Below are 27,707 nucleotides of genomic sequence, written 5' to 3' on the forward strand. Positions count from 1 at the left end.
TCCATTAAATTTAATTTTCATACATCATTATCTTTGCATTCATTCCTTAGGCTTCTACTGTAAATGTTTTCTCTAATTGTAATAATTCAGTGTATTCTAAATTTAGCCCCAAATCTAAGACAGTTTAACAATTTGTTGTTTGAAGCGATTATATGAATGGCATGCTTACAATGTAATAACATATTCTTGGAGCAAATGTCTTGTAAATAAAAATTTGCCTTGATTTTCTTCATATGTTTACCTTTATGAACTTTGTCTGCAAACCTAGTTGCTTATTAAGTGTTGTAGATAGTCACATTAATTACATATGTTCATTTATAAGCAATCTTAAAGGGCAAACAAAATGGATGGTTATTATTTCTTGATGCCTAGGGAGTAATTCATTGGAAATCACAATAGTAACTTTTAAAAAGCCTTTTTTGTGTGAAATATATAATAATTTTACTAATATTTTCTGACTAAAGGGTATGTGCATGAAATTTCTGGCAAATGTTGTGTCATAATTCTGAGTGCTGGAGTTTCCTAAATTTGTAATGAAAATGAGAGAGAGAGAGAGAGAGAGAGATGTGTGTGCTACAATCATGCTGGAGGTTCCTAAATTTGTAATGGAAATGAGAGAGTGAGAGAGATGTGTGTTACAATCATGCTTCAGGTTACTAAATCTGTAATGGAAATGATGGAGAGAAAGAGAGAGAGATGTTTGTTACAATAATGCGGGAGGTTCTTAAATTTGTAACGGAAATGAGAGAGAGAGAGAGAAAGAGAGAGATGTGTGCTACAATCATGCTGGAGTTTCCTAAATTTGTAATGGAAATGAGAGAGAGACATATGTGCTACAATCATGCTGGAGGTTCCTAAATTTGTAATGGAAATGAGAGAGATAGAGATGTGTGCTACAATCATGCTGGAGTTTCCTAAATTTGTAATGGAAATGAGAGAGAGAGAGAGAGGTGTCCTACATTCATGCTGGAGGTTCCTAAATTTGTAATGGAAATGAGAGAGATAGAGATGTGTGCTACAATCATGCTGGAGGTTCCTAAATTTGTAATGGAAATGAGAGAGAGAGATGTGTGCTACAATCATGCTGGAGGTTCCTATATTTGTAATGGAAATGAGAGAGAGAGTTGTGTGCTACAATCATGCTGGAGGTTTCTAAATTTGTAATGGAAATGAGAAAGAGAGAGATGTGGGCTATAATCATGCTGGAGGTTCCTAAATTTGGAATGGAAATGAGAGAGAGAGAGAGAGAGATGTGCTACAATCACGCTGAAGTTTCCTAAATAAGTAATGGAAATGAGATAGATGAGTGCTTTCATACTGGAGGTTCCTATATTTGTAATGGAAATGACAGAGAGATGTGTGCTACAATCACTCTGGAGTTTCCTACATTTGTGAGCAAAATACTTGTTGCCAATGTTGATGACTGCAGGTTTAGTTTCATGGAAAAGACGGGATGTGTCCTATCTTAAACTCCCTGAATCACATATAAAATATGTATTGTTCTGCAATTGATGGCTTGAGAAGAAAAATTTGAAATGGTAACCATATGGGAACAGTGAATTAAAAATATATCCTATAAAGAGCAGGTTCAGCAACATCTTTGGGGTGGGGGTTGTCTACCTAAAATTATCAGGTGCATAAGTAGGTGAGATTGGGAGAAGTTCTTTCATACTCTGTTTGGAGTATCAATAGTAATGTAATAAGTATAGTGAACATGAAAGACTGCAAAAAATGTTTACAATTAGCAATGTCAATGGCTGTAAAGAAAGATAGTGCAAAAAGTTTTACAAGCAGCATTGTAAATGGCTGTAAAGAATATGATAGGATAGGCCTCTTCTTTTAAAAAACATGTATTAATAGTTAAAAAATGAAATACATTAGATGCTCCCAACACCAACAACTAGATTAATTCTAACAGACAATATCTATTAGGGGACCATTTTTGGAGGTTCTCATTGGTAGTCTTGTAGGATTCACTCTGTGCAATTTTCTTGATTAGCGATGTTTCATGTTTTGTAACCTAACAGATTAATGAAATATCTCTGGCTCCAGACAACTTGCAAATTCTTCATTTTACAGTTTATATACAGTCAAACCTTTCATAACAGTCACCTTTACTCGGCATTTACCTGTTCACAATAGTCATTCTTATTCCCCCTCCCCCCCAATCATTTTCTTTATAAATGTCCTGTATGTAATGGTCACCTACCTTCAGTGGCCAGCTATTTCCTAACCAAACTGGCTTTTCCTGCTCTAATTGGTTACTGGTGCATATCTACAGTGACTGCTCAGTCTGCAAACTAACCTTTTACTTCCTAAGGAAGGCACTGTTTTACATAAAGATCATGGGAATCAATGAATCCATGTGCAGACATTTCTTATCTCATTTAGACTCCAGGTGTCTGTGTGCTCGATCTGTAAACAAGGATGTTTTCATCACAAGGGTAGAAGGTCAAAGCAATTCATTTTGTGGAATGGTGGATAAAGAATCTGTGTTGTCACAGCAGAAATGGTATTGTTTAACACCTTCATCCATTTGCCTATGAATTAAAGATGTCCCTGAAGAAAAGTTTATCTTTGAGATGTGTTACAAGTTACATCCCTTTTCATTAGGACCAGGATTCATTCAATATTAAAAATTTGTCTGTATGGTCAGGCCAAGTATTGGTTTATGGGTCACAATGATCCAGATATTATTTAGGTGCGAACAGTTATTTACAAGCATAATTTGTTCAAGTTAGCCAACCAAGAGCCAGTCCTCTGTTTTACAGTCATATGTGAGTTGTCAATAGTGAAGTTATTGTTTTGTCCAGTGCTTAATCAAACTAGGATCAGTGATTATTTTAAAACCTGTGATGATTTAATTTATTGGATGGACTAAAGTGAGCAGGATACTGAAATTTAGTATGGATCATATATCTGGGAGAGTACAACATTTACAGTCAAACCTGTCCTAATGGTTACCTGTGTTCAATGGTCACCTAGTCATGAAGGACAATCTAATCCCCAACCAGCACATTTCCAACATAAATACTCTGTTTTTACTGGTTACCTGCTTTCAGCGGTCAGTGGCCAGGTGTTGTCTAACCAAACAAGGTTTTCACCATGCCTTAAGCAGTCACTGAAGTGCATCAGCAGGAACTCTTCCATGTAGGCAAAGTAAATACTTTTGTTTGATGAGCAAGCCATTATTTAAAATAGATGTTTAGTTTAAGCATTTCAAAACTCGACTGCATTTGTATTACTCCATTCACAATAAAATATTTTGACAAGTCAGCTTCGAAAGCAAGGCGCTTTCTATTGTTACAGGGAGGATTGAAGCAATTCATTTACTAGATGATGGGAAAAGTAGTTGTTTTCTCAGCAGAAATGGAAGTAACTTTTTCTGCCAGTGTGACAGGTATAGTTAAATATTTTCCTGTCAATTAAACAATGTTTGTCTTGAAGAAGGGGTCATTAGGTACAGGTGTCATTCACTATTCAAAACTTGTCTGACAGTTTCAGTTAATGGGTCACAACAAACAGCCATATACTGCTTCTTTTGATTTTCTTTTAATCACAGGTGTCTTGCACAAGCCGACTGTCTTTTGATTTTGGTTATTCGAGTAATTGACTAATCCAGATGCTCTTTTTATAGTGTGTACTAAGATGACAATTTCTAGAATGGATTAAAGTGAACAGAGTACAGTAATCTTGCCTCGAACATGACTGGACAGAGAACATATACTAGTAATTATCAATTTGTTGTACAGTGCACATAAAACAATAAAGTGTAATAATAATAATAATGACATATTGTATTTGCTAAAGAATCAAGTTTAAAAGGTGAACCTGGTATGTGAACATAAATAGATGGGATCTAGGCATGAAAGGTAGTAGATTTTGAGGGGTTTTGACACAGATACAACTGGAAATTTTTCAATAGATACATGTATGGTATAAAATTCTTTTTTATTCAGCATCATAACACTTTAAAAAAAAATTAAAGTACAGTATAAATGTACAATTACATTATTTTCATAAGACAATTTTCCAAAGATATCATAACCATGTCATTCTAGGAACATGCATACATACTAAACTTACGGTCATTAACATAATTATTCACCATCCAAAAAGTCTATGATACCAACACTTTTAAAAATGCTTTTCTTTACAGTTATCCACACTATCAAAATGTGTGATTATTATTTGACAGTAATCTTATGTCTGCAGTATGAATCCAAGTAAACTATTATTTCAAGTGCTTACAACATGCAGAAAGTTTCTCTTATTTTGTATCCATGGTAAAGATTTGGTTATCGACATTTGGAGCATGTTTTGTGTTTTGCAGAATTAGGGTAAATAAAGGTATCAAGATCTGATGAGGTTTATTACTATGGTCTATGTAATTTAACTTAACTCTTTTCAAATCCCCCCAAAATGTGTGAACCATGCAAATAATATCCTCAGCATCCACATGATATTCAGAAGAAAACTTTGAACATTAATTGTTTCTTCCATAGTCTTTCCACTGCAGTAGAGCATGTTATTTTCCACACAGATTTAATCTTTTCCCTTTAAAAGGTATTACCTTACAATGGACAGAAATTCTGCACAATGAAAATGTTCTAAACATTGGGTTTAAGATTAAACTAGAGAAATGTTCAACTTGTCCATGATATGCCTAAAAACTGATTAGCTATCTAACTATGATGTCATCAAAGTTTGACTGAAGCAAATTTCCAGGTGTGACTATGTAAGGTTTCACATTTAGCCATCACTAAAAATAGTTGTCCACTAGAAGTGTCAACATGCATGGATTGACTGACATCTGATGGTGGATAGCAGAGCCTGGCATTTCATCCATTCTGTTCTCCAACATGGCATCTCCAAAATGAACTTAAGGCATTAGCTCTTCGCAATAACTTCATTATAACGTTTTAGGGATAATCTTGGCACAATGTTCATTGACAATAATTCCTGGAATAATAGTTTGCAAGCATACGGCATCTTCAAAGTGGAGACATTTTTGGAAGACTTGCAGTACTGGCACCTGAAAATAATACAAACAAATAGATGAAGATGTTTTTCAATAAGAGCATAAAAATTAAAAATAAAGCCAAAGTTTAAATGCCTTGAACAATCATAGTACTGAAGGTAAATGAACAATTGTTATCCACTCCATCAATGTTCAAAAACCAGTGTTTATCAAAACCGTTTCTGTGACCGACTCCATAGCTGTGACAGTACATAATGAAATCTCATTTATGCAGAGTTAGAAAGTTTAACTGTAAATAATTTTAAAAAATCTCAATTTAATCAGCATCAAATACAAAAAATTAGAGTGTGTATTGTCAAAAACCTGATGATGGTTATGTTCTTAAATAAATAACATCAGCCCAACATGGTGGAACTTAAAAGCTGTCACTAGCCCAAGTCTGAATACTTTGCCAACTACTAGGATGTTCACAAAATTTAAACGTTCACTACAATAACCAGAGACAAATGAACTTGTGAAGAGTAATGCAAGTCGGTCCTTAAAGTGTGATCATTGATATGTGTATAGATGGAAACTGTGACCTATATTTCCTGCAACATCATCAAAAAAAAGAATACATACCAAGTTTGAGGAAAAATATTTTGTCAAATTAATGAAAGTTACAAGGTAATTCCAATTGAATTACTTGATTATTCAAACTTTAGCATCAGAGTTCTTGCAAAATATTTGAAATCTGATGCAAATGGTTTTATGTTTCATCTGCCATTTCATATAGAGAATATTTTATTGATTTTCACATCACTGCAAATTTACTGATGTTAAAAATGTGCATTCGGACCCCAACATTTTCTTTCCTCCCCTCAGAATTTAATTCAGGTTAAAAGCAGTGACAGACTGGCTGACAGATGAATATGACCTATTACAGCTTACAAATACAGATTAAAATGCATAGATTATATAATCATATGAACTGTTCTCATATTTTCTTATAAATAAAAATATTTTCAGTTTTAAAAGCACAATTTCTCTTACCATCCTGAGTAACCCAGAAGACCACATTCTCCACAAACATCAACCTCAAAGGCATCACTGGAGATCATCAAGCGTTCCAACAACAGCATACTGTCAAGAAATAGAAAAGATTTTTATGGCACCATGCAAATAGCAAATATTGTCTATGGGTGATGAAGAAGATGCATTATTTTAAGAACTTGATCAAAATAATCATCATTAAGGATAAGCCCTTCTATTAATTAGATTTTAAAAGAAAAATATAACATTATATAATAGACACTACAAATCTGGTCCAATATACATATGCTGGCCAATAATGGTGTGATGTGATGTGATTTGGATTTTTAACGTAGCTTTAACAATTTTTCAGTCATATCGCTATGATGTCTGCAATGTGGCAGTTTATAGTGATGTCTAGCACTGGGGCATCATGCTGCAGACATGTAGCATGATGTCACACCCAGTCACATTATCCTGACACCAGGCCGACCAGTCCTAATAATAACCTCTTAATGCTGAGCGCCAAGCGAGGCAGCTGTTAGTACTGTTTTTGTAAGTCTTTGGTATGACTTGGCCTATAAAGGTGTCTTCCACTAGAAATCTGGCCCAATATAGATATGATGGCCAATAAAGGTGTCTTCCACTAGAAATCTGGCCCAATATAGATATGATGGCCAATAAAGGTGTCTTCCACTAGAAATCTGGCCCAATATAGATATGATAGCCAATAATGGTTTCTTCCACTAGAAATCTGGCCCAATATAGGTATGATGGCCAACAAAGGTGTCTTCCACAGGCCATATTCAAGTAAAACTTGAAAGATTATAGCAAGTTCATGATTTTTACATCTCTAAGTCATATTCATGACATCCATGCACAATCTATATCAAGCTCCTGAACTTAATTACATTTGCCAGATTTCACACAGCATATTTATGCATTTATAACATGGTGATTGGGGTTCACAAAGTAAATGCAAGAAAACAAATTATAAGTGTATCCTCTCAACTGTAAGATATGGGTTGGACAGTGCAAAACTACAGGTTCAGTGATGCAGAAACCAAATGAAATTGATGCATATTAAATGAGAAATACTTAAAATGTAGATTACACATGTAATATTTATTTTCACATACTTAAGAAAATTGGCAGCTAAATATGGCCTGTGTATTCAACAACCAGTCTCTATGAGTCCATTATAATAATTCCAGTCAAAATATGTAAAAAGAAGCATAATTTCAAGAATTGCTCTGCTAAATTCTATTAGAATCTAAATACTATATTTCTTGCTAATACACACACTAATGTATGAAACTATTCATCTGAATCAGTCATATATGCTACACATGACCAACAATTCATAAACCATTTAAGGCTTGTAAAATATTTGAAGTAAAATTCTTACACAAGGTCAAGGGTATTGACTTGGTCATGTGCATGAGACAACAATTTAACAGGTATAAAACTGCCTCCATACTCTTTGGAAGCAAACCATTTGATTTCATGGGTAAATAGTGATCTAAACAAATTCAGATGAACGAGTCATTGTCTGTGAGATGGAGCTTAACATAAAGAATATTCACTGAAACTTATATTGATAAAATTGACTTCACTACTGCAAAGCAAAATCAGGGAGTAGTTTGTAAGATTATACCAGCAAATCCATCCACCCATACAACAACTCAAATGGTTCTGTCCCAGTCAGTGGTCACTTAAACATCAAATACATAATGTGGGTTTATATTAATAGAGTTACCTGAGGTCAGATGAATTGTTGGTGGGGTAACTGTATGTGGCAACAAACAAAAGGTGTTCCAAACAATTCATTGTTTGGTGCATTGGTTTATGACGATTACTGAACAAGCACTGGTTTATTGTTTTTCCTTTACATAGGAAAATACATCAATGATTCATGTTTTAGATCACTGAACTGTTAAGCTCTAGGCTGTGTATGTCAGATGACTGAGAAAACATCTTTTATTATTTACTCTGGATAAAACAATGGATGAAGTCAAGTATTAAGAAGACTTCATGGGTTTATGTTGGATCAGATTTGCTTATAAGTTTTATAAGGAGCTTATATCTTTAAAAAAATCCAGATGCAATAAGATATTTTTTATCTTCAAGAATACAGCACATATTATGAAATCAAATTCATTTATTTTGGCACTAAATGTAGTACTTAAATAAACTGGTGAAGTAACTGTTTATTTTCAGAGGCCAAATCACAACCTTGCAATATTCAAATTTGTTACTGTTGGGGTTTCACAATATCTCTACCAAAAGGGCAGGACTGTGATTAAATAGACATTCGTAAAAAGACTGAAAGATATTCACAAATATAGTTCAAGATTAAAATGTCAACTAAGTTGTTAGTAAATTAATGAAAAGTTGTGTTGATTGCTGCAAAAAAAGTATTATGTAATGGACCAATATAACTAAATCTATAAACTATGCTATAGTAGAATCAAGGCAGGGACATAAAATGATGTCATCTATCATTAATATTGAGATTTCTGTTAACTAAGCATACTAAAAGTACAGTCAAACTTGTTTGAAAAGTCACCTCTTTTACACAATCATTTATCATAAAGAGTCACTGAAATAAAACTATTTGGGAAAGGAACATCTACAAGCAAATACATGTCTATTGTCAAGAGGCTGCTGTTAATCATAGATAAGACTGTATATTAGATCAAGTTAAGATTTTCCCTACAGATTTTTATGGAGCAGCCTTGCTTGAGATCTGCATATATTTTCCTAGACTGACCTCGGTGAGATTTACAAATCCTTGCTCTGGGCTACCCAGAATACTTTGAAAGCAGATTTACCTAGCTCCATAACCAATAAGACAATCTCTCTCCATTTCTCCAAGCCTAAGTCCTCCATCTCGTGATCGTCCTTCTGTTGGCTGACGTGTAAGAACAGCTCTCGGACCCTTCGCTCTTGCATGCATTTTATCCAGCACCATGTGCTTCAGCTTCTGGTAGTATATAGGCCCAAAGTATATGTAAGCTGACAAAGGCTCCCTGAAGGAGAAATTTAAACTTTTGTAAGGGAAAAGAATAAGATAGTGGATATTGTAAATTATTTGTGGTATCATATATGAAAATTCATGTAACTTTATTACCATACAAGTTCTGCAATTGATCACCAGCTTGTATCTAACTTTGTTGCAAGATAATTTGGGTTTGATCCTTGGTTAAACGCATAACTTTTCCGATTCATATTTCATTTATTACTGTGACCAAACACAAATGATCTGTATCGATGTATGTACAAGGCATTTTTGACTGCTTTCATGGGTTCGACTTGGGGTCTAGTCTACAACTGAACACTGGGAGCAGGAAAGGGAATTCTCCCTCCATAAATATGAGGAAGAACTTTTCTAAATGTATTTGGGGATTTGTTGAAGAAAACAAAAGTTGAGTTTAAAAATACTATGCACAATTTGCCTGCACATTCAGTTAAAACATTTGGTGTGATTTGTTTTTGAAATTTCTTATTAGACTTACCATGGCTATGATCTCTGACCTCTTGACCACAGAAATTAAAGGTTGCTTCTTTACTTGAAGTGCAAGAATCCACAAAATTTTGTCAAGGAACTTACTTTAGAAAAAAATTCTTTTGCAAAACACGTCTGAACTTGAGCCACAATGACACTGAACTTTGACCTTTTGACCGAAAGATTAACTGACCTCTTCTTTACCTTATGGGTAAGCCCTCCACAAATTCTGGTAAAGGTTCATGGTTTAAACTGAAGTTATTGTACAAAATCAATTTATTTTTCTTTCAGTTTCTGACCATAAGCTTTGACATTTCATGATCTATGACATTTAACACGAATCAGAAAGGATTCTTCCTTATCCCATGTGTAAGGTATTCCAAACATTTGGTCAAAATCTGTGATGAAGAACCATTATTACTGTGGATATGTAATTGTTCTTCTTTTAGGAACATAAGCCCTGACCTTTGATCTCCAAATCAAAAAGCTTCTACTTTACCCCAAGTGCAAGCTATCGACAAAGTTGTGTCCAGGTCTGTGATGTATAACTATGTAACTGTGGAAGCCATTTATCTTCCATGAGTCACAGTGACCTAGTCCTTTTTGAGCTGGGAATACAGTAATGGCGGCTATAGGTGAAAGCTAGTAAAGTGGGCTCTGTAGATTTTGGCAGTTATAAGTGGTTATTTTTACAGTGAAATGGTTCATACTTGTTGGGATTATGTGTGAATATTCAAGGAATGCAGGACATACAACATTATTGGTAGATCTTAATCAGTTTTGAAAAAAAATATGTTTTTCCATTCAAAATTCAAATATGATGGAATAGAGATGGAAGTTTAGTGGTGCAGTTTTGAGACATTCCCTACCTGATCTGTTTGACTCATTTACTTACTTACTTCAGTGTAGTTTGCCTTCAATTGTAAGAATTGTTTGGCACATGGTGAGTAATAAATGTCAGTGTCACAACTGAGTAGTGAGAAAAAATTAGTCCAAACAAGATTATCTACAAGTATGAGTGGAAAGAAAGATCAAGGCAAGCAACAAATAAAAACCAGATTACAGAGTGGCACCCTAATGGAGACATCTGACACAAGTACGAGTGAATCAACCTTGAGTACAATTCAGCTGGACTTGGATGAAATAAAGCAAAGTCTCAGAGGGAGCATTTCAAAAGCAGATTTTACATCTGCTATTGCTGACTTGGTGAAAAAGGATGACCTAGCAGAAATTGTTACAACTATTGTGAGGAAACTGTTAGAGAATGTGAAGGAAGATCTGAGAAAGGAGATAGTAGCAGAAAGTGAGAGGGTAATAAAGGAGAGGACAGGAGAGTTGATGGACAGGGTGGATTCACTGGAATTTGAAAACCACCAACTGTTAGAAAAATTACAAGAAGTAAAGAAGGAAAATGATAAAATGAGGATTGATATGAAAGATTATGAGAGGAGATCAAAGCAAGCAAGTGCAGCTTCAAACCAGTTCGAACAATATTCAAGGAAGCTGAACATAAAAGTTTTAGGGCTGGAGGAGGAGGAAAATGAAAATCTGAGAGAAAGAATTCCGAAGTTGGTGAAGGAAGTTACAAAAATTAATTTAGATAACAGGGACATAGTGGCTGTGCATAGGATTCCAGGTCGACAGGGACAACCAAGGCCAGTGATTGTCAAATTCTGGAGTCTGGATTATAAACTTCCAATTATCAAGAAGCGGAAGGAGTTTCTGCAGTACAAAGGAATTAGACTGGTAGAGGATGTAACCAGGCTGAATACTGAACTTATAAATAAATTATCTAGGCATCAAGAAATTGACAGGGCATGGTACTTTAATGGATCTGTGTATGGTAAAACCAAATCAGGAAAAAGGATAAAATTTGACATCTATGATGAAATTGATGAGAAAATTAGATTATAAGTGTAATAAGCAATTCTGTGAACTTATGAAATTGACCGAATAGGTATGTGAACTTTCGTTTTTATACTCCTTTTTCTACTCTAGTTTGTTTTAATATTTTGTTTATAAGACACTTCTTTCCCTCACCAATTTTATCCATAATTTATATGTCTGATGATTCACTGGTCCACTGTTATATCTCTCCCTAATAAATTCTCTCACTAGTTTATAAATCATCTTTCACTCTTATACTCTCATATACACATTTACTAAGTTGTTTACTCACTTTTCTCAACATTACTCTTCCATGATAAATCTCTCAGTCTCACATTTTTTGCTCATACATTCAATCACCCACCACTTCCTTGTATGCGCTCTTTCACTCTTTCTTTTTCTTCCCTTTTACCCCTTTTTTTCATTCATTAAGTTGTAATTTATATCCTTTTTAATCTGTGCCGTTTGGTTTACAAAACTATCTCTAGCTCCAGAAAGGTCTGTCAGAGGTGCATAAGAGTTATCACAAATGGAGTTGTTTCACTTGTTGTCCATAGTATACTGTATCAATGTCAAATGCAACCAAAGCTACAGCCTTTACTGTAACACCATGGATGATTTTATTATGGATGTTTGTATTCTGTGTGAGTGTGAGTGTGAAAGCCATGCATATGATAAACTCAAGGTGATAATTACTTCATACATTCCTGTACAAGAATATGTATGTGTAAAATTTCTGCTGTTTTCATGGATAATAAAATAAAAATTATATCTATTAATGTTAGAGGCCTGCAAGGTTCAGTCTTAAAACGAAGGGATATTTTTCACTGGGTAAAACAAAAGAATGTATCTATAATATGCTTGCAAGAAACTCATAGTACAAAGAACGATGAAATATATTGGGCAGCTGAATGGGGATACAAATGTATATTTAGCCACTGCTCTAGTAAGAGTGCTGGGGTTGCAATATTTTTTAGAAATACTTTTGAATTTATAATTCATAGAGAAAGATGTGACAGTCAAGGGAGATTTATTATTTTAGATATTACAATTAATGGCAACAGAATAACCCTCGTGAATTTGTATGGTTATAATGATGATAATCCTAGCTTTTTTAGAAAGTTAAAGGAGGAGACTTTATGTTTTGAGAACTCATCAATTATAATGTGCGGAGACTGGAATACTGTTCAAGACTTAGATTTGGATACTTATAATATTTTACATGACAAACACCAACAGTCTAGGGCAGCGATTCAAGACCTGAAAAACGAATTGGAATTAATTGATCCCTGGCGAAATTCCAACCAAGACTTAAAGATGTATACCTGGAGGCAAAAATCTCCCTTGAAACAAAGTAGACTAGATTACTTTCTTGTATCAGATGACATTCATATGAATACAGCAGATGCATGTATCTTACCAGGGTACAAGACTGATCATTCAGCTATTGTTTTGAGTGTGGCGTTTTCAACGTTTCCAAGGGGAAAAGGATATTGGAAATTTAATAACCAACTGTTGAGGAACATTGAGTATACTGATTTGGTCAAAAAGTGTATAACTGACACTGTAAATGAATATTATGTAGGGGGAAATAAAGATGACTCTCTCCATGTTTCTCTTTCCTGTAACGACCAAATGTTCTTTGAAATTTTGAAAATGAAAATAAGATCTGAAACTATAGGTTATTCTATTAGGAAATCAAAAGAGAAACGGGAAAAATTAAAGAAAATTGAGCAGGAAATAATAGAAATTCAGGGGGGACTGTCGAATAACATAAATGGGGAAATTCTGGAAAATTTAGAGAAAAAAAAAACAGAATTAGAGGAATCTAGGAAAAAATACATAGAAGGTGTTATATTAAGATCTAAAGCTAGATGGTATGAATTTGGGGAAAAAAGCACAAAGTACTTTTTAAATCTTGAAAAAAGAAACTATGTTAATAAGACAATAAAGGAAATTATTTTAGATGATGGGACAAATATATCTGACCAAATAGATATTTTAGAAGCACAAAAACAGTTTTATATGGAATTGTTCAAAAGTAGAATTGCTCAACTTGATGATGAGGCTATTCATGAAACTCGAAATAGATTTTTTAATCACAATATTAAACTTAGTCGAGAGGAAAGAGAATCATGCGAGGGTCTGCTTACAATTAATGAATTTGGTATGTCTCTAAAACGGATGGAAAATGGAAAAAGTCCTGGCTCGGATGGATTCACTGTAGAGTTCTATAAATTCTTTTGGAAGTCTCTGGGGGGATTTATATGTAGATCAATAAATTACGGATATACTGTAGGAAAACTTTCAGATTTTCAGACTCAAGGAGTCATCACCTGTCTACCAAAGGAGGAAAAAGACAGAAGATATTTTAAAAACTGGAGACCTATATCACTTTTAAATACTGATTATAAGATTGCTTCGGGAGCAATTGCAGCTAGGATTAAAAAGGTTCTTCCATCAATAATCAGCGATACTCAGAAAGGATATATGAAGGGTAGATTCATTGGAGAAAACACCAGACTATTATATGATATCATGGACCAACTTGAGAATGAAAACAGATATGGTTTATTATTGTTAATAGATTTCGAAAAAGCCTTTGACTCAATTAACTGGATCTTTGTAGAAGAAGCTCTACAATCTTTTAATTTTGGTGATTCCATTTGTAAGTGGTTTAAACTGTTTTGTAATGACTCTAATAGTTGTGTTATAAATAATGGACATATGTCATCTTTTTTCAGACTTGAAAGAGGATGTCGTCAAGGAGATCCCCTTGCACCTTATTTGTTTATCATTGGAGTTGAGATTTTAGCTATAACTTTAAAGCAAAACGTGGATGTACGGGGAGTAATCTTTCACGCCAGTGAATATAAATTGGGTCAGTATGCCGATGACGCTTTTATTCTTCTTGATGGATCTAGTTTTTCTCTTGAAGCAACTATGAATATCTTGCAAGGTTTTTCTCTATTATCGGGACTTAAATGTAACATAACAAAAACAAAAGCTATTTGGATTGGAAACAGGAAATTTTCTAATGAAAGAATATGTCCCGAAATGGGCCTAATTTGGTCCTCTTCTAACTTTACACTCCTTGGCATAGAATTTTCTCCAGATTTACAACAGATGGTGGAAATCAATTATATGAAGAAACTAACAAAGGCAAAACGAATACTGGCAAGCTGGAGTCAAAGACATCTATCAATAGTTGGTAAAGTAATTGTTGTAAAGACTCTTGTTCTGCCCATATTCATACATCTTTTTTCAGCACTTCCTAACCCATCAGCAAAAGTTGAAGCAGAACTAAATTGCATGTTATTTAAATTTGCATGGGGTGGAAAAGTAGAGAGAATAAAACGTGATATACTAGTTTCCCCAGAAAACGAGGGAGGACTAAATATGATACACATATTTTCATTCATTAGGTATATTAAGATAAGATGGGTTAAAAGATTGCTGGAAAAGGAAAATGGAACGTGGCAGAACTTAGTCAATACAACTATACTCAAAAATAAAAAGGATATTTGGAATTTAGGGAGAAGGAAATTAGAAGAATTTTGTAAGTTCATTAAAAACAGTTTTTGGAGAGATGTAATTTTGGCAGTATCTAAATGGAAAGAAGAACCACAAAATCCTAACGAGTATCTATCCATGAGTATTTTAAATTTTGTCCCCCCTAAAATGATCTATCAATACAAATCCTGGACAGAAGCTGGTTTTGAAATTCTGAACGATCTAGTAGATGTTCACGGTAATTTAATACCTTTTGAGATAATAAAACAAAAAACTGGAAGCGATGATTTCTTGAAATACTTCTCCTTAATATCCAGAATTCCTAAAGCTTGGAAAGATGCCATAAAAAACCACCTAGTACATAATAATTTTGATAAGCAGGAGGATAAAATAACGAACTTGCGAAAACAAGATTCACTCAAGTTTATTTACAAAGATCTTTTACAGGAAGCTAAAAGGCAACACACTGCGAAGCAAGAAACTTGGATGCAAGTATTAAATAAAAATATAAGTAGTGAGGAGTGGTCTGATATATATAGCCGGGCAAAATGCTGTACCAAGGATACCAAGTTGATCTCTTTTAACTTTAAATTAATCCATAGAATAATCGCTACTAATGATTTTCTTAAAAGAATTAACATATTTGATGACAACAAATGTACTTTCTGTAAGAGTGAAACTGAAAGTATTGAGCATCTCTTTTATGACTGCAGTATTACTTCACAGTTTTGGTACCGTTTTATTGAAGTTTTTGCACCTTTTTGCCCAAATATTGTACATCTGTCCAAAAAAGAAACATTTTTAGGAAGTGAACAACTGGACAGTTTGGGTAATTTTCTGCTTATTTTGGCAAAATATTATATTTATACTTGCAGATTCAATATGAAAAATCCTTCTATTTTTGCTTTTAAGCAAATAGTTGCAATGCATAAGAACATTGAAAATTACACTGCCAAGGTAAATAAAAAAGAGGACCAATTTCTTCAAAAATGGACCTCAACAATGAACATTTAACTTGTCTCTGACTTGAGGGTAAACAGGAACAAAATACTGTAATATCACAAAAGCCATGTCACCTAGATTTTGTGCCATATGCATGTGTATATGCGTGTGTGTGTGTGTGTGTGTGTTTCTTTTTTACTTTCTCTGTAGATTATATTTATTATCCCTAGATTATCTGATAACCAGAAATGTTTGATTGTAAGGTGATCCTGAGATGGTTCCCCGACCCAGTGGTCAACCTATTACGGGGTTAATAAAAAAAAAAAAAAAAAAAAAAAAAAGTCCTTTTTGAGCTTCTGAACTCTGAAATTTTCGACCCAAGTGTAAATCGTCCACAAAGTATGGTGGAGATAGGTGCTGCTGAACATGGACAGACAAAGTAACAATTGAACAGCCTTAGTCAAAGCAAATATGCCTCTCCAAAATGTTTAATGAATAACAAGTGTACAAATCATAAAGGTGAATAAAGTACATGATTGACTTAACTTACCCAGTAATTCCTGACGTAACATAGTCTTTTCCCATATAGTTATATCCATGCCTGATGAGATCCTCACAAAGATCTGCCACTTTATCTCCACCAAAAGCTGAAAGGAATAAAGACCATGATTTTATGTGATTGGTATATAGAGAGATGTCTCTGATTTCCAATTAGACATTGTAACTGGTACCATAAAAGTGTATGAGTTTATATGTGTACTATATTATAGAACTAAACATTCTGAAGGGAAACAAAGAGAAAATTTCTGAGAAATGAGCAAATAAAGTCAGGGCATGAAAATATAACGTGTGACAAAAATTCTTTTGTATTCAATAGACTCTTGGCATGATTTATTTAGCAATCAGAGAATCACATAATACGTCCTAGCATATACTCTACTGTATGCAATTTACCAACACAAAAAATAGCGTTTGAATGACAAAATCAACAAAGTGATGGTGTAACTCCAGCTGCTGGCACTCTGATTTTGTTGATCTCATGTAAAACATTCACATTAAATTTGTGAGATTAATGCTATGTTTGTAAAAATTTTAAAAAACTGTAATGACTGGCAATAAACTGTTTCCATAACTGTACTGAAAGAAACAATTTATCAGCACACTATTGTAGTGAGTTAAAATTGCTACTTGATTATTTAAGCAAGAGTTTTTCCTAGAAATATGTACCATTTGTCATAGGATGTAACCAATATACAATACTGTATGGGTGACACAGAATACCTAATAGCAATAGCCCATGTAAGTAGTCATTTACAATTTGCATGATTCAAGTCAAAAATAATTAAGAAAAAGTTGAAGCCTACATTCTCTAGTTTTCAGTTTCTTTTTAATGCCTCCTCATTCATTACATAAATGTATACTAAAGGGTCTACAACCTAGAAACATTTTAATATCAGTTCTAACTGATGAGGTGTGGGGCAAAGAGAGAGAGAGAGAAGAAGCAGAAGAAATATCAGCACCCACTGTTTCATAAGTATCATTTCATACTAGAGGCATAATACAAATGAGTGAACAGATGGACTTGTGAATATGCAGATGATTTTATAAATGTGCAGATTACCTTATGGACATGCAGGTGACCCTATGAATATGCAGATAGACTTCTGGATATGCATTATTAAAGTTATATTGTGTGAATAATGTTTTTTTAATTAAAATCCCACACTGTTGATAGCCATTCATGTTATGTGCGGCTTCCTGTTTTCATGGTACTAACATGGTATAGGATGCATGTATACATCCCTGCAACTTAGATCGGCAAAACCCACAACAATTTATATTTCTCCTCATTGGTTATTTGCTCAAATTGTACTAATATATTCAAATTAAACAGTTACTAAAATTTGATGCCATCAATATATTCATATTAAACACTTACTAAATTTGATGTCATGATATATTCAAATTAAACAGTTACTAAATTTTTATGTCATGATATATTCAAATTAAACAGTTACTAAAATTTGATGCCATGAATATATTCAAATTAAACAGCTGCTAAATTTTTGTCATGAATATTCAAATTAAAGAGTTACTAAATTTTTATGTCATGAATAAATTCAAATTAAACACTTACTAAAATTTGATGTCATGAATATATTCAAATTAAACAGTTACTAAATTTTTATGTCATGATATATTCAAATTAAACAGTTACTAAAATTTGATGCCATGAATATATTCAAATTAAACAGCTGCTAAATTTTTGTCATGAGTATTCAAATTAAACAGTTACTAAATTTTTATGTCATGAATAAATTCAAATTAAACACTTACTAAAATTTGATGTCATGAATATATTCAAATTAAACAGTTACTAAAATTTGATGTCATGAATATATTCAAATTAAACAGTTATTAAACTGTAATGATGCTAAAATATGATTCATATTATTTTCCTATGGGAATCATATCCAGTTTACTGGAATATTTACCTGTGCCGTAGTGAAATTTCCCATCTAGTACCCCTGCTTTACTGCCCAACAGTTCCATCAGCTTGCCTACTGTCATTCTGGAGGGGTATCCATGAGGGTTCATAATCTGTGGGTAAAATAAAAAGTTATAAGGAGATATAGTCATTCCTGAAATTTTGGTTTATGTACACTTGATTATCATGAAACAAAATTGGCACTAAAACATCTTGAATACAAAAGACAAAGTTGGATTTGGGCCAATTTTAGCAATAAATTAAGTCATTGTTCTGTAAGAATATCAGTTATGGATATACACAAAATGGCCAACAAATCTGGACCTTTGTAGTTTGCAAAGGGACTCAACTTATAAGTATGTATATATAGTACACTCTTATATCCTGTATATAATGTATGTATGTACATTTTTGCAATACAGTATACCAGGCTGTATGAGTAAATATTTACCTTTAAACACAAGAATTGGCCCATTTTAAAGGGTTAATAATCAACTGGCAATAACCAAATAGTATGTGTCACGGAATGGTGTAAATGTTGTTAATTAAATACATGTACTCGGGTTTCGTTTCTTTTTCTCTGTACAACGATACCCAAGGGTGATTATAATATGGTCTATGTATTTCGAAATCGTGAGTACGATTCGTCCTGTGCCACACGTGCAAGGTGCCTTTGATAAAGAATAACGAAAATTCTAAAGGTATAAATACGTTACTACATGTAAAGGACCTTTACAATACTAATGGTTTTGTCAGCAAGCGGCCTGCTAAAAGGATTCGCACAACTCCAGCTGTAGGGCTGAGTTTTTGATGGTAGGAATATCCGGGGTGTCCAGTGTTGTCAGAGGGTAGAAACGTCCGTGTGTCCGGTGCGTTTAAGGTGCCGGAGCGTCTAATGTCTAGCGTCCGGAATGTCAAGAGTGACTAAGGTGACCCAGCTGTAGAGCCGTCAAAGGACCAGGGGGTCCGGAGGGTCTAATATTTCAAGTGTCCGGAGGGTCTAATATTTCAAGTGATCATAGTATTCCGAGGGTCCGGAGTCTATATTGGTTGTGAAATTGATTCGGAGGAGCTGTGGAGCGGATATGGTGCACGGGTGACGGAGTGCATCTCCACACATGTATTTTTAGCTGTATGCTAATTTTGGGTTAGTAAGACCCAGTGTATTATTCAGGACTGGAAGGATAGATTGTATATCCGTTCTTGTTTAGTGACATAATTTCGCTACCTGAGCGAATACATTTTTTTACTATGTGTAAACGCTTACATTGTTTACTATTTGAGTGAACTATATTCATCTTTCCATTATTGAATCATTTGTGAAATCATTTATCCTGTGTTTTAGGGTTACTGACCTAAATTTATTTGTACATTTTTTTCATCTTTGAAACTGTGCGTTTTTTCTGTTAAATAGATCCAATATTTGGATTATAAATATGCACATATCTTCATCATCCACTACTCATATAAATCGCCACATTAAACCATATATATGTGTCGTCAAAACGTGTTCTGTTGTTAATCCGAAATATCCCACCCGGTTATCTTGTTACAGTATGTTGCACTGAATAAAAAGATTCAGATTTGAGAAAATGTGATTCTTTAGACATGAATACATTTATTTTTCAGTGAACTTCATGTAATCATAAATACTGGGAAACAACAATAACTTTAGACATTATGATTAAACATAAAATTTTGACGAAAACATAAAATGTACTTACCACATCTGGACAAATACCCTGCAAATTGATAAAGAGAGTCATTTTTTATTCAGAAGTATCAATCTTAATATGACCAAAATAGTCTAATAAATGTATGCCTAGATGACCAAAATAGTCTAATAAATGTATGCCTAGATGACCAAAATAGTCTAATAAATGTATGCCTAGATGACAAAAATAGTCTAATAAATGTATGCTTAGATGACCAAAATAGTCTAATAAATGTATGCCTAGATGACCAAAATAGTCTAATAAATGTATGCCTAGATGACCAAAATAGTCTAATAAATGTATGCCTAGATGACCAAAATAGTCTAATAAATGTATGCCTAGATGACCAAAATAGTCTAATAAATGTATGCCTAGATGACCAAAATAGTCTAATAAATGTATGCCTAGATGACCAAAATAGTCTAATAAATGTATGCCTAGATGACCAAAATAGTCTTAACAAATGCGTAAGTAGGTACCAAAATGCAAATTTTTCAGTAAATGATATTTCTACAGAATACTTACCTGATCACATTAAATTTTAGGCATATAAGTCTCCTACTTCCCAAATCTAGGCCAATAAAAAGATGACATTCATCTTTTCCATCATTAGTAAACAGACCAAGTCAATAAATCTTGCCAATTACCTCCCTTTGCCACCACTAGATACCAAAAATGGATGCTCACATGGCAGGGTGGCTTAGTGGGTGTTTTAAGTAATGTTATCCAGTAAGTATTCTTGGAGAAACATAACTGACTGAAACATTTGCTTACTCCTTTTCATATGTTCCCCCCCATCACATTATGAGAACATGCTGAAGGAAGGAATTATGAGCTTCCTACCTATGTCTGAAGTATCCTTTTAGTGAATAAAAGGCTGCATTTCCCTATCTGAATGATAACCTGCTCATCTAACTTCAATACAAGACAGGCTTCTGTTATCCCCACATCCAATTAAGATGATTAACAAATTCTTCTTATTGACAATATTTTGCAAAGCTAAGAGGCTGTGTTGACTTTAATTATGTCTAGTGGTCATCTATGCCAACACCACAGGACCCACCAGATTCCAAATTTGTCTCTATGAAGCTAAATCCCTTAGATAAAACAGAAGGTTGACTTCTGCATGCCAGCTAAAAGTTTCTGTTATGTCTCAGATCAAAACTTTCAATCTGAAAGTGAGGCTTGCAGAGATCGTGAACTGCGATCATCATGGGGCGACTCCGAACTGACCACTTCAGAGTATGCCAAAAGTATAACCCACTTTAGCCACAAAGATAGACTTTGAGGGGTGATATGCTGTTTCCCAGCCTTCACTGGGACAAAAGAGTTGTTGCATATGCCATGACTTGACCCAATGTGCTTCCACTATTGCTTGAAGACACTGAAAGGGCCTCTGATCTCAACGTGTGAAAGGAAGAGAGGAAGCATATTTTGACTGTGATTGCATACAAAACCTGGTTCAAACATGAGAACCACTGAACCATCATGTTCTGAACTGAAGACAGTTCAGGTCAACTGAAAGGGCATGTAGACTCGCTCACCTGGCATTCTGAAGCTAATGCTATCAATAAACATGTTTTGTATGATTGTAGTTTAAACAAGGTTCCGGTTAAAGGCTATAATTTATCTGAATTGAAACATGTTAAAACCCAGGACAGATTCCATTTAGGAAATGGGGTGATGGATTTTGGACGATCCAAATCAAAATTGGCTAGTAGATCTTATAGATCTTTATCATGACCAATATATCTTCTGCCATAATGCCTGAACATGTAAGATACTGAGTGGTAACCTTTGATGGTAACTGCAGACAATATTTTTTCCTTGTAAAGCCAGAGAGAAAAGTCTGTCAGTTTTAGGAATCAATTCAGGATGATGTTATTGACTTGGCACCTGTCCCTGAAAACATGCTACTTTCCCTCATAAGCCTTCAAAGTAGAAGATCTTTTTGATTACAAGATTTGATCCACAACTGAAGGTCTAAATTCTTTCTTCTACAAGGCTGTCCTGACAAGAGACAGGCATGAAGGAGAAGAAGATTCAGGCAGGGGTGGAACACCTGTGACCATGTTGTTTGAGAAGATTTGGTTTGATCAGATTCTTCCTGGGCAGATAAGTTGCTAAATCGAGTTGACCTGGGACATGTTGCAACCAAGAAGGGCTATCAGAATCATTCTGCATATCTGACCCCTCAACTTTTATATTAATTTCAGCACTAAGACTGAGTGTGTAGGTAAAGGCCCACAACTGCAAATGATTGGCAGTGTATCCATGGCCCAACCTTTTGGGTATGGAATTGGAGAGATGATGGTGGGCATTCCACATCATCACAAAAAGATCAATAATAGAGACATCCCCAATGTGCACACATCCAATGAAAGGCTGACTGATAGAGGATCCATTCCACATGAATGATTTGATCCTTTCTGGACAGACTGTCATCCAGGATATTGAGTCTGCTGGAAATGTGCCTGATTTGTACATTGATGAGGAGTTGGTCTCATCAAAAGAGAAACTGTAACACAAGAACACACAGGTAGGGAGATTTGGTGCCTCAGTTTGAAAAGGTAGGCCACCACGACAGAGTTATCTAACATATTTAGTACCATCTCACTGCTGTCTTCATCTTGAACTTAGGTGGAGGAATGTACTTCTTGAGGTGATACAGGTCAATGATTGGCTTTAACTTGCTATTTGCCTCATTTGCAAGAAAAAGATTTGAATAAAAAAACCAAGATTGTGGTTTCACACAATCTCTGCCACCCATCTGTCACCAAGTGACCATATCTCTTGTTGTAGAATGTTGTTCTTTTCCAGATCTGATGGTAAGTCTATTATAAGGAGGAGGGGTTGGATATATGAAATCCAAAGCCACTCCATAATGATTTGGATCACTTGTTCATTTTGAAGTTGATCGAATGAGACTCAAATTGTACCAGACCAGTCTGGCACCCACCAGAAACAAATTCAAGAAAATTTGAAGAATGATTTAATATATAATATAAATTTAAATTCCTGTGTGGAAGGTTACATTATACATTAGTATTGGTATGGATTTATGGGAGGCGTCTCATACAGTGCTGACTGAACATCAGCAAAGTTTATAAACTTGCGACACCTTGAGATGGCAACAAGTATATACCTAGATTACAGAAATAGTCTAACAAATTTATACCTAGATGACAAACTTCCTACAGCAAAGTAAAATTGCACATATTACTTAACAAGAAAGGACAAAACGTTCCCTCCAGTGAGAGCACAGTTGTTGATTCAATAGACATTATCCATCAATAATGGTCAACCAACAAGAAAAATCTGTCTATAACAATAAAGAGTGTCTTGAATGTGACCCTATTAAACAAGAATGACAATGTTTTCATTTTCCAATACTGACAAATAGACTTTCAGTGAAGAGTCTGTGTGGGTTCGAGTCTCGGATTTGATCAATGTGGGTATGTGAGAAAGCTTGCCAGTGGCTTCTCGTGGGTCGGTGGTTCTTCCTGGGGTTTTCTCGGGTTCTTCCTCCACCATTAATACTGGCCGCCATGCATAGCCTATCGTGTGCTGAAAAATGGCGTTAAACCCCACAACAACAACAACAATTCAGTGAAGAAATAATGTCTACAAGGAAACATTCATCTCAAATAATGTGCCAGTATTACATAATCAGAGGCATGTTACAAAGGTTCCATGATAGTTTGCACAGTACATCCATTAGTTCTTGGGTCACCTAGTTCCCAAATTTTCTTCAAAAGATAACCATCAAATATAAATAGATAAATTCTACTTACTTGATCTGTGAAAGGCATGTCTTCTTGAGGTACTATCAACCCACAAACACTAAATAAAAAAGAATGTACAGATATAAAATTCTTGACACAAACATGCTGAACCAAATTTTAAATAAAAAATTTCAAGATGTAATGATGTTGGAAATTGTTTTACTCCACTGCTGATTTTTGTGTGCAGAAACCATTTTTGTTCTTTTAGTTATAGCGACTTTTGACCTTCTGAACCAAAACTGATAGGCTTCATCCTTACCCACCTTTTGAACCAAACCTGATAAGCTTCATACTTACTCCAAGTGAAAGTCATCCACAAACTTTGGTTCAGATTGATGATGAAGAACTAATGTGTGGAAATAATTTTTCTTCTTTCAGTCACAGTGACTTCATTTTTTACATTTTTTTGAACCCCAAAATCAATATGCTTTTTCCTTACCCCAAGTACAACCTCACCACAATGTTTGGTTCTGGTATGTAATGTAGATAGAACTAATGTTACTGTGTGGGATCCATTATATTCTTTGTCACACTGACTCTGACCCATGACCTTTTAGCTCTGAAATCACTAGGCTTCTTCCTTACCACAAGTATATGTCTAACCAATAAAAAGTTTCGTACTGTAAAGATGAGTCTTTCATAGTAAATTGTTTCATACATGAGTTTCAAGGATGAATGGCAATATAAGTACATGTAAACATCACATGATCTAACAAAGACATGATTTCTGGTAAAAGGTCAGGCGGACCTAATTTTTTGATTAATCAGAATAGGAACAGCTGATCTGTTTAATGATAGAGTATTTCAAAATGCCTAGGTGATTCAAAGTCTCATATTGCCAGAAAGTTAATTTGAGAAACAAAAACATAAAAACTTTTTTAAAAATTGTTCTACGATAAAATAGTTTGGTTGTGATTTCTATGCAAGTAATCACAATAGTTCTGCTCATCCTTGTTTGATAAGTTGTGAATTTTAAGCTCACTACAAACTCTAGATCTCACTTTTCCATAGCGAATCCTACCAAAGAAAGTTTTGCATGCACTGAGTATGCGCTTGTTTTTCTTGCTAAAGTTTATCACATTTGTGAATGATTCAGATCAACCACTGATTAATGTTAGATGTTTAAATGATATTACTTAAATAATAATATTTAAAATGGTGTTCAACTCATCAATTAAATTGAGATGATAAAAACCTTGACTGCTAGCTCTTATGCTGGTACGAATTGCTGGCCTTTTAACAGTTTCAGTTCAACTCCATAAACTTGACTTGAGACATACAATCTAACTGAAGTGATAATACAAAGAAGGTCCACTTTTATTTGATTTTAACAATGTAACAAATACCTTAGCAAATCACAATTAAAGTACACACAGTACTAATCATGTTCTCATCGAAATGCTCACAGACACTGCTTTGAAATCCTATTAACACTGTTCACATTTGAATACAGGAGGCATAAAACATTTATGATGACTACACCAAAAACATATTGAAAGATAAAGCTGAAACACAAATCTCACATGGTAAGACTTATTTAATTTTATTTATTTTTTAAAGTGTTGCCACTAAAAGTCATTACCAATGTTTTCATTGATCAATATTTTGTTCTATATTGTTATTCACAGTGACTTGCAAAACTTTTTAAAAATTTTTTTAACATAAGTCTTTTAGTGAAAAACCCACATCGATAAAACCATTCATTTAGAAGAAATAGCAATAACATCAGAATGGTAATGATAGTGGATACCAGAGTTTGGTGGTAATCCTTCCTGAGGTAAGATTAAGACAAAATAACACACTTGTGCTAATAGATGCAGGATAAAAAGTCACTTCGTAAGTTTTTATGGTCTATGAATTTCTGCACTAAAGAGATTGTCTTACCCTTTTTGTCCATGTCTGCTACTGAATTTGTCTCCAATTTCAGGCCTGCGAGTCTGTCTGAGCAGCATTTTTATAAGGAATGCCTCTTCTGTGTTAGACGAGATCATCACTTTTTCAATGTATGCTGCTTCTGATGACTTGTACCTGAAAAGTCAGTGAATACAATTTAAAACCTATTCATGCATATACTGCCCAAAGTTTTCAATTAGTGAATGAATATACAATTTAAAACCTATTCATGCATATACTGCCCAAAGTTTTCAATTAGTCAGTGAATGAATATACAATTTAAAACCTAAGCATGCATATACTGCCCAAAGTTTTGAATTAGTCAGTGAACGAATATACAATTTAAAACCTATTCATGCATATACTGCATGTAAAACCTTTTCATGTATATATTGCCCAAAGTTTTGAACCAATCAGTGAATGAATATACAATTTAAAACCTTCTCACGTATATATTGCCCAAAGTTTTGAACAAGTCAGTGAATGAATATACCATTTAAAACCTATTCATGCATATACTGCCCAAAGTTTTGAATCAGTCAGTGAATGAATATACAATTTAAAACCTTTTTGTACATATACTGCCCAAAGTTTTGAATTAGTCAGTGAATGAATATACAATTTAAAACCTTTTTGTACATATACTGCCCAAAGTTTTCAATTAGTCAGTGAATGAATACACAATTTAAAACCTATTCACATGTATATTGCCCAAAGTTTTGAATTAGTGAATGAATATACAATTTAAAACCTTTTCGTACATATACTGCCCAAAGTTTTGAACTAGTCAGTGAATGAATATACAATTTAAACCTTTTCATGCATATACTGCCCAAAGTTATGAATTAGTCAGTGAATGAATATACAATTTAAAACCTTTTCACGTATATATTGCCCAGAGTTATGAATTAGTCAGTGAATGAATATACAATTTAAAACCTTCTCACGTATATATTGCCCAAAGTTTTGAACTAGTCAGTGAATGAATATACAATTTAAAACCTTTTCAAACATATACTACTCAATATTTTGAACTTGTTTATTTCTATACAATGTCAGGTTCAAGTCATATTTTGAGATGCACAGTACAATCTCCCTTAATTGTCCGCTCATAGAAATAACTACCTCATATAACCAACCAGGATCTGATTTTCCCTTTTATCAATTAAACTTCTTTATCCAACTGAAAGTACAATCCCAACAGTGACTCCTTTGGAGAGGCTTCACTGGGTATCAAACAAGGGGCCAAAAAGGGTCTGATTTTGCTCACCTGGTAGTTGATATATATCTTATTGTGAATGCAACTTCCCACATGAATGAAAACTGTTAAGGGGTAAGAAAGCTTAGAGCTCATAGTTATAACCTGTAATTTATTGAGCTATAGTAACTCAGTGGTTAAGGCACTGGACTCTAACCAAAATGTTGTAGGTTTGATTCTCACCATCCGATCTGCCTGCACTGACTACCAAAATTCTCAGTACCTTTTTTCTTTGCTCTTAGTAAGTTATTAAATCTGAAGTGTTTCAGAAGCAAAGCCCTTTGAATTGTAAAAAAAATGATTTAGAAGCTAAAATAGCAAATACATTTAAATAATGTTTGTGTAATAGTCCTTAAATATTACATGCGATAATATATAAATAACATGCTTCAGGCACTTGAAGATACAATGACACATTTACTGGCATGCATCTTCAGCCTTGAGGCTACATTGCATTAGTAGTAAATTCACACATTTTCTTTAGTAAAATACTTGTTCTCACTGTGTCAATCAGAAATGTACAACACATTTTGATTTGCTTTGCCAAGTGGCTGTAGTTTTTGACTTCGTTGGGCAAAGGAGAGTAAAGTGTCCTCACTAATTGAGATGTGGTTACGCATTGCAGTGTATTTATACAGCCAAACTGATCTATGTATCAAGATGTTTATCATAAAAGACAGGTGGTTATTTAGGGCATATATTTATATAGTCAAAGTGATCTATGTA

At 34.1% G+C, this 27,707-nt stretch overlaps 1 protein-coding gene across 2 annotated transcripts in view; it reads right to left on the bottom strand.

Moving 5' to 3' along the window:
- Positions 1-3,932: 3,932 nt before the first annotated feature.
- Positions 3,933-27,707, bottom strand: part of LOC149773053 (DNA-directed RNA polymerase III subunit RPC2-like) — an 85,483-nt gene continuing 61,708 nt past the window's right edge. Inside the window, exons 23-30 of one of the 2 annotated variants that reach the window (XM_089946820.1) lie at positions 25,715-25,858; positions 23,840-23,888; positions 20,055-20,072; positions 18,338-18,443; positions 16,393-16,489; positions 8,827-9,024; positions 6,014-6,103; positions 3,933-5,035 (exon numbers count right to left, since the gene is read on the bottom strand). In XM_089946820.1, the coding sequence (XP_089802946.1) occupies positions 4,891-5,035; positions 6,014-6,103; positions 8,827-9,024; positions 16,393-16,489; positions 18,338-18,443; positions 20,055-20,072; positions 23,840-23,888; positions 25,715-25,858 (847 nt within the window). In that variant the 3' untranslated portion in view covers positions 3,933-4,890. Of the gene's footprint in view, positions 5,036-6,013; positions 6,104-8,826; positions 9,025-16,388; positions 16,490-18,337; positions 18,444-20,054; positions 20,073-23,839; positions 23,889-25,714; positions 25,859-27,707 lie in introns of those variants that run through there. The other variant, XM_089946821.1, reaches the window with a different exon arrangement.

The sequence above is a fragment of the Sinohyriopsis cumingii genome, unplaced genomic scaffold, assembly GCF_028554795.1.
Source record: "Sinohyriopsis cumingii isolate HCF-2022 unplaced genomic scaffold, ASM2855479v2 utg000913l, whole genome shotgun sequence".
In the NCBI taxonomy this organism is placed as follows: domain Eukaryota; kingdom Metazoa; phylum Mollusca; class Bivalvia; order Unionida; family Unionidae; genus Sinohyriopsis; species Sinohyriopsis cumingii.